Source organism: Acanthopagrus latus, chromosome 15 (genome assembly GCF_904848185.1).
Source record: "Acanthopagrus latus isolate v.2019 chromosome 15, fAcaLat1.1, whole genome shotgun sequence".
NCBI lineage: Eukaryota > Metazoa > Chordata > Actinopteri > Spariformes > Sparidae > Acanthopagrus > Acanthopagrus latus.
Window position 1 is genome coordinate 8,742,589 of NC_051053.1, and position 13,055 is coordinate 8,755,643.

Sequence of the window (13,055 nt, forward strand, 5' to 3'; positions counted from 1 at the left end):
CATTAAACCAACCTTAAAAGAGCGTAGCTTTGCTTAAAAAAAACATTGCCATCAGGTAGATTTACTTATGTATAAGACTGGTCACAATAGTTTGACAGTGACTATCAACCATCAGCCTGTTACTGTTGTCTCCCAGGTATCCTGGCAGCAGATGGCACAACCTCTTCGTTTAACGACAACAAAAAGCTAGAAAGTATCATGTAGCTTGAATCTAAACACAAGACATGAACTACAAATAAAATCCTATTCAAACAGAAATAGAAACAGTGAAGCTTCTGAGAATTAGAAAAATCCATGAATGATGTAACAGCACATAATAAATGTGCTTTGGGCTGCTGGTTTAGCTACAGAGCACAGCACAGAGGCTGTGTACTGTCAGCGGAGCACATTGTTGTCATTGCTAACCATATCCAACCACATCAAGTCTCACTCACATGTAAGCAGCTTTAACTTAACATTATCGTGATGAACGTAAACAACATAGCTCTTAAAGGCGATCACCGCTGGCAAGCTAGCGTTTTAGTATTGGTCCATTTTTGGCTTCCTTTCCAATATGGTGCAACTATCTCGCAGGTAACCTGTCCAGTCATTACATATGCGCCGCATGATGCGACTGGATGGGCTTTTTAGAGGCCTGCAACAGCCAAATACACAGGATTTCTTTTTTCTGGTTTTGGCAAAGGTGTTCGATTTATTGATTCCTGTCCAGATGTTAGCAGTTTTCTGCAAATAATTACAACAATAATTTACTTACAAAACAGACAAAGATTTGTGGATTCAGACATTTGCACTGGTGGATGCCTAAATAACACTACATTATCTCCAACATTTATGTTCTTATATACGTTGTTGTGTGCGTGTGTGTGTGTGTGTGTGTGTGTGTGTGTGTGTGTGTGTGTGTGTGTGTGTGTGTATATATATATATATATATATATATATATATATACCTCAACATGTTACCTCAACATGTTAACCTCAAAATGTTAATTGTTCAAATGATCCAATGATCCATGACGTCATCATGTCAAGGAGAATGAGCTCTAACCTTGGACTGCCCTTCAATAACCCCCTCTAACTGCACATACACCCCACAAGTCTAGACAACCGATTCCTTAATACATCCTCGTTAACAGCACAAGCGTTCATGTCTACCCTGAGGCATGTTTTGCCACGGTGCAGCTGCCATGATTTCAAACTGTGCCCACGTACAAGAGCACACGCTGTCTCTGTTTGAATGTGGACCGTGCTGACACAAGTGAGCTGCAGTTCAGTTGGAAGGTATTTGGGCCTGTACAACAATTGAGGGTGGGAGCTGCGATGTTTCCACTTCATTTCTCAAGGTTTGGTTTCCAAATGTAAATGAGAGGTTTTTCATTTTGAATGCAGTTTTTTGTGCACATGAGCTTGTGCAGTACATACTGTAAGCCATACTTTGTTTTAGGCCAATTACTCCCCAGGTCTTTACCATCTCGTGTCATATTAAGGCATCCCTATAACTTCACTTCAGTTCATTTTCCCACCCTCCCCATCAAGCATACAGCATGCAAGACAGCACATCTAAAAGCCATGGACAAAATGGCTAATTGCTGTTGACTTCCTAACAAGTTAACCTTGATAATGTTTACTGTGAGTTGTCCATCTCGAGTGTGTGGGATGAGATTTGTTTATGGCAGTAACTCTGGCAGGCACCAGCAGACACATTCCAATTTAATTAGGCCCGGGGAATAAAGTGAGGCCTACACAATTTCCTTGACAAATAACCTACACTGAATGGTAAATAACAAGTCTGTAATATTGCTGCACTGGAATCAAACCACAGATTGTATAACAGCTCATGGTTTGTTGTGTAGTAGCTATGTAGGATGGATTTATGGTGAATAATAATGACAGTAGTGAGTCACAATGCTTGTGTGAAGTGAAAACGACCAAGCCCACGCAAAGCTCTTGGTGTAATGTATGCAGCCAGCACCTAATTTCCTATTCCTCTCCAAGGAAGCCTTCTGAAACTAACCCAGTCGCTCTATTTATATCTGGCAACATCTTTTCATCTCTGCACTGATAAAGCCATTAGGTACAGCACAACCCTATAGCATCTGAACCTGCAAGTTTGAATGTTTAACATTATAGCATCTATAATTGCTAAGTTTCTGATTTGTTATTCCAACAGGTGGTCATTTTCATTGCTCACTGTTATTTTCTTTCCTTATAGAACTGAATATAATCAGACAGTGGGTAAGTGATGCATAATATACTGCGGTCTCTTTCACTGTGATCTGTAGGCTTGCTGTTAGTGGAGATAAATCCACTGAATTCATATAGGTTGGAATAATGATACTGTGCAATTGTATCAGCAGTTATGTACATAATTAATAGACTTTAAAGCAATGGCAGACATTTTTTGTCCTCTATTGTCTTTTAATTTGTTAATCGATCAGGAAGCTGTGAAATAACGATTGATATTTTCCAACATTTACATGACTTGACCCTTGAACACTGCTGTATGGCATTTGAGCACCCTACCCTGAGTGTGATGTCAGATGAAATTGGCACCCACCAGAGAGCATACCTCTGCCAAGGCCCAGCAGGCCATCTCTAAGTCAATCAAACCTGATCACGGTCGTTTTTTTTATATTTCCACATTATCTCGACCGCACATTGTTGGTAGTTGCAAGGTTCTGTTATATATATATATATATATATATATATATATATATTAAAAGAAGGGCAAAGTTAAAGAAAGTGGAAACCATCCCTTTATTGACATCCACAAACCGAGTTAATGGGGTTTATTCTGGGCCGAGAACCTTCCTCCATCCAAGTTTGGCGGAAATCTTTGAGCAGTTTTTGTGTAATCCAGCTGACAAACTCACCAACCACCGAACAAACAAAAGTAACATGGGTGAAAACATATCCTCCGTGCTGGAGGTAAATACCAGTTAAAAATCATATGTTTAATGTTTTGGTAACATCAGATTATATCCTGCTTATTCCCATTTACATCCTTTAACACAGCGCTCACTGGTATTGATGTTTTATTTTTTTTTTGCTCAACACAGTGCATGGTGATGGGAGCCAATGGATTCACACGGATGAATCGGTTGGACAAAGGGAAATATGGAACAGTGTTATGCAAAGGAGAAAGAACTATTTAATCAGGAATTGATTGCAATGACAAAGAGCTGATACATACGCATGAGGCTGATAGGAAGCACTCTGGGTCTTAGCCCAGTCCTGCAAGTTACTGTTTCTATAAATAATCATCATATGATATCGGGGCAGCGCTGTGTGTAATGCATGCACACTGCAGGCATACAGCCAAGTATGTGGTACAGCAGCAGCTGATTCACCGTGGATTTGACTAGTTTGGGTTATTGTAAGTCACCAGGAGAAGTCCAACTGAGATAAAGCAGCGGGCAAGTGCTTCTTACAAACACTGAAAAGGCCAAAAGTCACCCTCATCTGCCTTAGTAAGAAGTCATGAAATATATTACAATCAATACGAGAAAACTTTTTGGCGAGCAGGATTTTAACATTATGCTGAAAACCCCCTTTAAACCACAGCCAGTCAATGACCAATTTCCAGCTACACGGACCGTTCAGTCTTCTCCTGATGGAAGCAGAAAATAGTAGCGTTGCTTTTTAGAATGAGTCAATCAGGTAGGACTGCTAGGAAGAAAAATAAAAAAAGCAAAGATTTTTGCACACTTTAAATCATCCATGTGGGAAAACATTTATCGATGTTCTTCTTTCCAGAGGTGTCAGGAGCACAGTTGATTCATGCATATGAAAACATTGCTCATTGTCTCCGTTGTTATGATAACCTTTTTTGAAAACCTTGTGCATTTCAGAGAGGAGATGCTTAAACTGTGGCAGGACTATTTTTCATCTTCTTTGCTCAAACCTTTTGATCTGTGATGTGCATGTTGGAGTTCTGAATTTTTTTTTGCGATTTTGTTCAGTTCTCGTCTACGTACATTAACCGATTGAACAAAACGCAGTAGATACACTCAAAAAATGGCTCAAAAAGAGCAAAAAAAAAAAAAAAAAGAAAAAAGATAAAGAAAAGAAAGAAGCACCGTTAGTATGAGGCTGTGGCGGTATGTTCACTCACCAGCTGGGCATCTGCAGAAGGCTGTTCCATTGGAGCGTGTCAGGCAGGTGGAGTTGTTCAGGCAGGGATTGTGGAGGGGGTCGCAGGGGTCATAAGGCTGGTTGCACAAGGGGCCGCTGAAGAAGGGTGGACAGGTGCAGGAGAACTCCCCGGGTACGTCTGACTCCTGACACTGAGCTCCATTTAGACAGGGCCCGGAATCACACTCATTCACATCCTCTGCACAGTCCACACCTGTCCAGCCCGGTGAGCACAAACACCTTGGATACAGTGGGAGAGGAGATACGGGCGCCGTCATTGTGGGATTCATTAAAAAACGCTTCCTAAATAAATAAACCGTTTTCTGAGGGGCAAGGAGTGTCACTCTCTCTGGGACAATGCACTAAAAACAGATATGGCAGCATCACTGTGGCGTGTGCTGCAAATAGAGCACCACATGGCATACGCTTTTTTAAATTTTTTTTTTTTTTATCCAAATGATCCACGGGACACATCTCTCAGCAAACAGGTACACAGTGTTAGAGCGCCACAGCGTCTTATTGGCACTGCACCGCTGGATCTCTGTGCGCAGGGAATTTACAGGTTAATTGAACCGCTGGTCAGAGCAGCTTTTCATTCTGGACAGCTGAATGTAGGACACAAGAGGTTGGAGCGCTGAGTGGGGATTAAATGGAAATGTATGCGTGCGACACAGACAGAGAAACAGAGAGGGAAGCAGAGTGTGCGTAGAGCCTGAAGTGTCTGCTCTTAAGGCAGGTGAATATTCCACTTGGTGGCAGTGAGTACCCAAGCACTACGAACCACTCCACCTTGCTTTGCTGTTCACCCTCCAACTTTTCCACCTGAAGCAGTTTTACGTCTCCCCAGCGAGCAGGAGGAGGAGGAGGAGGAGGAGGAGGAGGAGGAGGGTGTGGGGGACATTAGCTGAAGCAGATACACCAGCTTTTTCCTCCAATGATTCACAGATCCCCTGAAACCTTTTCATGCTGTGAGCCATTGATTGACTCATTTGTTTTACCTGCCATCTGCAATTCATTATCTCCACTGCCGGTGGAAGGACATATTGCTGTCTCTGAGCGGCTTCCCTTTTCTGCATTTATTAAGTGACTGATGCACCTCGTGAGGACGGCGCCCTCGAGCCGGCGTGCACACCTACTTGTAGCTGTTGAGAAGGTCTGTGCAGGTGGCGTTGTTTTTGCAGGGCTGCGATAAACATTCATCAATTTCTCGTTGGCAGAACTCCCCCTCCCAGCCGGAGTGACACACACACTCATAACTCTGCAACACAAAGAAAAGGAAACGCTACTGGATGAGGCTGAGATATGGTGACACCTTACATCTTGGTGAAGTCCTTTTGGCAGTTAGTATTTATAGGAGACATCCGGATTGGGTAGTAAAGGAATAACATGTACTGTGAACTGAAATTTGACAGTTATCTGAATATCTTTGGTGCTGTGGACAAAACAAGACATCTGTGGACGTCATCTCGGGGCTTTTGGAAAAGCAGATTCGCCATTCTGTGACAATTTATAGACCAAACTGAATAAATGAATGCAAAAAATAACTAACAGATTAACTGAAAAAGAAAGTAATGGTTAGATGGCTTTATAACACCTTTGATGAAATCTTTCAAGTAGATAGATTGTGAAACTTTCCTACTCCAAACAAAAAGGGAGCAGCGCACCACCAGTGTTACCACGTTGTGCTTCTTACTGTAGCCACTGTTTGCTAGTTAGCTCAGTTTATGTTACCTGTTGTGTTGATAGTGAATGAACTTTTCTTTCTTTTAACTGGTGATGATGAGTGTTTATTCCTTTCCAATTACACCGAAAATGCAAAATGAACCTTTTGAGTAGGTGCTTCTCTTGCACATTAGCTGATGGAAAGGAAAATCAGTTGCCAGCTTTTTTGATAATAGTTCAATCTTAGCAAAAATCTTTAACATTTACAAGTTATTTTCCTTTGTAATTTATGACAGCGAATGAAGAGTTTGGGGGGCTTTGGACTGATAAAATGAACCACATTGGGAAATTGTAATGAGCGTTTTCACTATTGTTTGACATTCTATAGACCAAACAATTAATCACAAAAATAATAAGCAGATTAATCAAAAACGACAATAAGTTTTAGCTGCAGCCTCGCCTCCTGCATTACAAGAACAAAGTCTTCCAGATCTAACACAAAAGAAACAGCATCAAACATGTTCACAGAGAACAACTGTAGTTTTCAATGTAGAGGTAAACTGAATTAAAGAGAATTTTTATTTAATGTAAACATACATATTTTAATGTTGATTCAAATGTATTCAGATTACATGACAATTTCAGAATATGTTTTAGTAATCCGATGGCTAGTGTACCTAATTACAAACACTGACATGTAATTTGTATGCAGTAACAGATTCAAGTATTCTGATCCAACTCTGATATCAATACACCCAGAAATTACAACAAAATACAGCCTTTCCTGTTAAAGCTGTTGGTGGTGAGCAGTCAGAGAGCATCCTGCCTTATTTATACCTGTTACATTTTAGGTAAATGAACACAGCGGCACTTAACATACTTAATTAAATACATCTCACTTTTCGCAAAAATCTCACAGAATAAAAACCTCCCACTCACGAAAAATATCTTTCCTGCCGAAATCTGTTTCAACTGTGGAAGAGTCACGCTTGTCTCGAATTTCCACATTACTGCTGTGCAGATGTATTCCTTCTACCACCCACCCACCCGCAGGATAATATGCAAGCCTGGTTTTTTCATGCCATTCAAGGTATATGGCACAAGCCTTTATTGAGCATACAATACCAACGGCTGCATACTCTGTGTGGAAAGGATTTTTCACAGACATTCAAACATCTAAAATATGCCTGATATAGATTATTTCTTTTCACCACCAATGAATATGCTGTTCCTACTGTACATGAAGAAAGAGATCCATAAATACATCCAACCCTTGTACTTTTCAGATGGTGGACCACTCGTCCTTTCATCAGTGCAATCTGCATTATGATAATTAATCATGGCATGGGAGATTAATGGTTTGTTGTCCATTACCTTCCAAGGTAGCAGTGTAATTTAAATCCTTTATTTGCATCCAGGATGAAGGTAGTCATATGGTCAAGGGTTTCTCAGCATTCCTCATTGCCAACATCCTGTCTAAAGGTCTTGGGCACTGCTGCTCGAATGCATGCTAATCTGTATTTCATACACTGGAGGGGAGCCGTTAAACTTTGTCTGATATAATTTGTACACCATGCGCCCGAAAAAATGCCGTCATCTCATGATAAATTAGATACCTCCAGGAGACTCCAATTCCTTACCCCTGGCAATAGAGCATAATCTCATTTTTGCTGCTAAGTCACCTTCAGGGACCGCAATTCTCCAAAATAAGCGAAAGCTCTGTGGGACACAGTGTTCAGAAGAGAGGAATGGCTGCTCTGTAAACAAGACTGTGAATGGGGTTCCAAAAACTGTCCCTATTTGAATAATGAGTCGAGGAAAAAAAATATATAACAGTGAACCCGGGAACAGTGGGACTAGAAAAATATTGGTTGAATTTGATTATATCCCTTATTATCATACCATACTCTATTCTTAAGCAGTGTCCTTTTGTCTTTGAAAATCGGAGTATTTAGTTCCCGGAAAACAACACTGACATTTTTTTAGCCTGGATTCTCTGCTGGGGATAAATTTGAAACCCTAATCAGAGAATCCCTGAAAAATGAACATCAAGGTCTTGATAACAACATGCTATTTTGCTTTAGATGGTGCCTGTGAATACAAAGTGGAGGAAAACAATTTTCTTTTACACATTAAAGGTCGTACTGATAACATTTTTATGTAGACAAATCATACACCCACAGATGTCATAGAAAGGTGTAGAGGTAAAATGTTTATTCGGGTTCAAATTTTTTGTTTTGTTTATCTCCGTTTAAGAATTCTGACCATTGGTTTCAGCTTCTCTCTGAACCAAGAGTATTATGCTGTGATACTGTGGTATCTGTGATTCGTCAGTAATCAAGAGACGTGGTAGTTGACAGTTTGTTGAGAAAAACATGAAAATGGCCGAGTTCTACAGTACTGTCCCAGTTTAGCTCAGTAGCAATGTTTGCGTCAGCTGGCATTAGCAACGTAAACACAAGCTAGCTAGCATGAGCATCGTTCCGATCGTTAGTGCTGGCGTTGTTAGGAATAGCGTCGTCAGCGTTGCTGGAATGGAATGCCACATTTTGTGACAAAATGTTGTCAATAACACCTTTAGAGGTACAATTATGGTAGTCTAATTTTGTATAATCTGAACACAGCCACTAAAACGGCAGATGCCAGATTGAAACAGCGTGTGGAGCGAGAACAATTTTATTCAGTTCATGTCGCGTTTGCATAATGTGCTTTTTACAAGGTAACCAAACTGGATTTAGATCTGTTAAAAAGGAGGGAGGGGTTGTTTATTTGTTCAGTACTGGAATCTTTTTTCACATTTTGTGGGTTTATTTCCTTTTACACTTTATAGCTCCAAACTATGAGGCTATCAGACTATTGCCTCTTGTGGTACAATGTGGCATCAGGTCAGCATGCGATTTTCAGTAAACATCTCTGCAACATCATACATATATGTCCTATTTGACAAAATGTCAACACATGTCAATGTTTTTTCACATTGCTGATCATGTTAGTTTTTGAACATTTTAAACCAAAATTCTGACCATGCCTTAACAACTGCTTCTTCAAAAATGAGAAAACTACACAATGTTGTCTAGATGTCAGGCTTAAGACTTGTTTTGCAATCAATAGTCTATCTGAGTTCATTTTTGACAACAGGTGATTAATTGGGGAGAGAACAGCCTTGACCACTGTGTAGTTTCTATGGAGGAAAAAGTTGAGAAGCTTGAAGATTGGTTCAATTTCAAAAGGTTGAAGTTTGGTATTGAAACTTTTTAGATATGAATTTGTGTTTGTGACAAAAAACTAGCTGAAAGGTTCTGAATTGCTTTCTCTCCTGCTTTCTCCGTGTGGCTCCTCCGGGACTCCATTGGCTCCCAACCGAAACATGCTGTTTTTGTTAAATAGATCTCATCTTTCTTCGATACATTATGCGCTCATTTTCAAGAGCACAGACTTATTTTAAAACTCTAGGTGTGGACTATACACACAAAGATATATGTCTTTGTCCAATGGTAAAAAAAACAACAACAAAAAACCCACAAACCCAAAGACTTTATCTATGACACATCTGCTTCACTACTGCAATCTGTTAGCAAATAAGCAGCTGTTGGAAAAAGGCCCCTGGTACTCATTGCACAGTTTGTAAGCAGCAGTCAGCTCCCAGGGCATTTTGCAGCTGCAACAGATCAATGTTATTGGCTTAAAAAAAAAAAAAAAACACTTGAATAACTACAGAAGTAGAGCTCTTCCCTGCAAAAAAGAAAGTCTTTAAAGAGGCCTTTAAACCCAAGCCAGGCCTCTGTAGAAACAGCCATCGGTGGAGAAGCACAAGCACATTTGGTATAAAATGTACCGGGAAGAAGTCGTTTACAAAATCAGACCTTTGATGTACAATTTACAGCCTAGATTTCACAAACTCTGTTTTTTTTATTCGTCATTTCAACAAGGATTTGCAGAAAATCAACTGAGCCCTTCAGCTACAGGACAAGCCCATCTTGTTTAGCCTTGATACCCTACCCCTGTGGTTCAATTCACACTCTGCTGCATTAGCTTAGCTATAACTATTTGAGATGTGGTTATGAGGCTTTTTCAACAATAGAACTGATATATGCAAAAGTCTTCGGTATAGAGGCATCAATCATGGTGCTTTCTATAAGTTTAATTATATGTTAGTCCTAAAGATTAATGTCGATTTACTGATCCAAAGGAGTTATAAAGGTTTTTGGGAGGGATCTCTAATTACAAAAAACTGTGGATGGATGTCTTTAAAGATGGTCTTCTGGGGAGTTCTAGGGAAGTAATTTCATCTGGGGGAGAAAGATCATGAGTGAACAAATTGACCTGGAACTAGTCACTCACACGATTTCATACCGGTTTACATGTGGCGGACCCTGCCATCCTTCTAGCTTCAAACCGTGCTCTGCGAACAACTTGTTTATTCAGAAAAACAACATTTTTCTGAATTTGCATTCTTACCTTATTAAAATTCTGAGTTTGAATTTCTTTTCCAACACTATTAAGTGCCACTTCAATGTGATTTTCCCCAGGTACATTTTGGTCATTTTCGTACATTGAAAGTTCAGCTAAAAAGGCATTCATACTGTAATTGGCATGGCTTTCTGAAAGTAATTACACTAATGTGGCGACACTTTTAGACTATTCTTGCTGCTCTCTTGTTTCACCCAAACACTTAAAACTTGAAGCATACTTGTATCTCTGCTGAACAGATTTCACAATACGACCAATAAAGTGCCAGACATGCCTACATTATATGGAACCCCAAGCCATGTAGCCGTGTATGTTATTATTCTTTATTAATCCCCCACTGTTCATGTTATTGCACAGTTGTTTATGTCTTGTGCTTCTGTACAATAACTGCATGGATATATTAAACAGGATATGTGTCCCAGGTTCTGTCAATATTTCCTGATAAACTGTGGTATTTCAAATGAGTCACAAACTGTAGCGATTAACAGCACATTGGGCCATTTTAAAGCCTTTTAAAGGCCATTATGTGAGTGCATTACCCTTCCCTTCAAAAAAAATATATACTTACCAGATGGAGGTCCTTACATATTGAGTTGGCGCTGCACAAACTGTTCACACAGTCATCAATGTCTTGCTCACATCTCAGCCCGGCGTAGCCAGGATTGCAAAGGCAGTAAAAGCCGTCTACAACTGAAACAGAATCAGTGGAACAGTTACAGCGCCTTGCATCATAAATTAATTCTCCCTTTTCTCTCTAGGACCTACTAATGTCGCACAGATCCACACAGGTAAGTGCTGATTACGAGCATAAAACACAATCGCCCGGCCGCGATTTCATTTTTCTTAATGGACGTGACCGATAAAATAAACGCCTTTCTGCCGTGTCGTTCTGACCTGTTGTTGCTAAATCTTCGTGACAGGTTCCCTCCCTCCGCATCAGTCTGATGGAGTTTGACACTCTAACCATCTTTAAATGAACCTGTCTGCAACGGCCATTCAGCTCCCCCCTATTTTTTTCCTCCCCCTACTACTTTCCTCGTCTGCACTTATCCCACTCGTTCTCAATGAGAGCCTAAAAGCCGGGGCCATTTGTTTTCACACTCTCAGCGCGCCGAATGAGGGGGAAAGAGGCGGAACAGAGGGAGAGAGCCCATTTCAGGACCATCCTTTATTCAGATGTTACAAATGTGCCAATTTCTTCCATCACAAGTAAGAATCTCCCACGTCTAATAATCCATTCCTTCCTCTCTTTAACTATTAATGACGCTGAGGCGGGATGCATCACTCTGTTTCTCCAGCACAACACTGGTGTACAGGCAAGCCAGTGACAGAGGTAATTGCAGTTCTTACAGGAGTGAATTTATTACTTCCCCAGTCAGGGTCCCAGGATTCTTCATTATCCCAAAGATTTACCACGTAATCTATGCTGTCACTCTGTCTTGGTGCGTGTAGCTGCTATTACTCTCATTAAATGCTTTAGGTCCTGGGTGGCAGCAGCATTACTCATCTCAGCCACTGTAGCTATGCAGTGCTCTCCCTGGTGGCTGGCTGGCTGCTGCCGAGCGCCGGCCAATAGGTCCTCGAGGCCTGCCTCACTAACCTAAGGTGAACTGGCTGCGCTCGAGATTAGTCGAGACAGCTGGCCGAGGTCCACTGTCGCACAGTGAAGGATAGGATACTCTTAGGTAGTGATCCACTGCCATCACTGTTTTTGCTCCGGCGCGAGCCAGTTGAAACAACACTGGCTGGGTTTGTTGAGATTGCGCGAGGGCTGGAAAGTCATGCCAAGGCATAAATAATTTGTTGCTGAGAGAAATTTAATTTTAGACACGGCTGTTCGAGTTTTTCAAAAGGTGTTTTTTTTGGAGCTTTGAGCGCAGGAAGCTGGGTGGCTTATGGTCAAGAAAAAAGGCAGACATCTAAAAGACAGTTTAGATGGATGAACAGCACCACGCAGATGAGAGGAGAATGTGGGATTCTGGTGAACCTTTACATTTTTGCCCTCCACAGTAAACGTGTGCAGTGCAGTCAGGCTACAGATGGAATATATTGGGTCAAATCTTAATAGATAGCTGAGGGAAGAAAAACAATATTTTGCCCTGAGCTTTGATTGCATTAATTTTGTAATTTATCATCCATTATTCAAATTGCTCCACAATATTGATGCCTAATTGATTTCCTTTTACGGTTACGTTAAGGAGCTAATCAAGCCTACCGCAGCAGGTAATGTCCTAGATCCTCACATCAGATGGAATAACTCCACTCTCATAACACCCTTATTAGTTGCGATGGTGACCCAATTGAAAACCGCCTGTCAGGCTCTTAAGTGAGCAAAACGAAATTTGACATAGTCGCTACACGTGTGTGTGTGTGCGGCTCGCTTCCATCTTGAGGGCCCCGCTATTAAGCATGTTGGCGAGATAGGCTGTTTCTTACCATCATAGCAGAAGCCGTGAAAACAGGGGCTGGAGCTGCACTCATCCACATTGATTTCACAGCGGGGGCCAGTGAAGCCCCGGCGACAGTGACAGCGGAAACCCAAGGGGAAATGGTCCTGATCCAACTCCTCCACACACACTGCGCCATTCTCGCACGGATTACTGGCCTCACAGGGTAAGAACTCACAATTATGACCTGGGGTGAGGCAAAGAAACACACATTGGAGGGCCGCGCAGCAGACAGCAATCTGTGTGGAAATAGCTGTGTAGAGGTGGCTGGCGAATTTCAACCTGGGGATCATCTTTTCTCATCCACGATAAATCATCTTACAATGGTTGCCTATTATATTTCAT

At 41.2% G+C, this 13,055-nt stretch overlaps 1 protein-coding gene across 2 annotated transcripts in view; it reads right to left on the bottom strand.

Moving 5' to 3' along the window:
- eys (eyes shut homolog) overlaps positions 1 to 13,055 on the bottom strand; it is a 295,658-nt gene that overhangs the window by 103,168 nt on the left and 179,435 nt on the right. For both annotated transcript variants that reach the window (XM_037124906.1, XM_037124907.1), the window contains 4 exons: positions 12,700 to 12,897; positions 10,832 to 10,953; positions 5,268 to 5,389; positions 4,112 to 4,371 (listed from right to left, as the gene is read on the bottom strand). In XM_037124906.1, the coding sequence (XP_036980801.1) occupies positions 4,112 to 4,371; positions 5,268 to 5,389; positions 10,832 to 10,953; positions 12,700 to 12,897 (702 nt within the window). The remainder of the gene's footprint in view (positions 1 to 4,111; positions 4,372 to 5,267; positions 5,390 to 10,831; positions 10,954 to 12,699; positions 12,898 to 13,055) is intronic.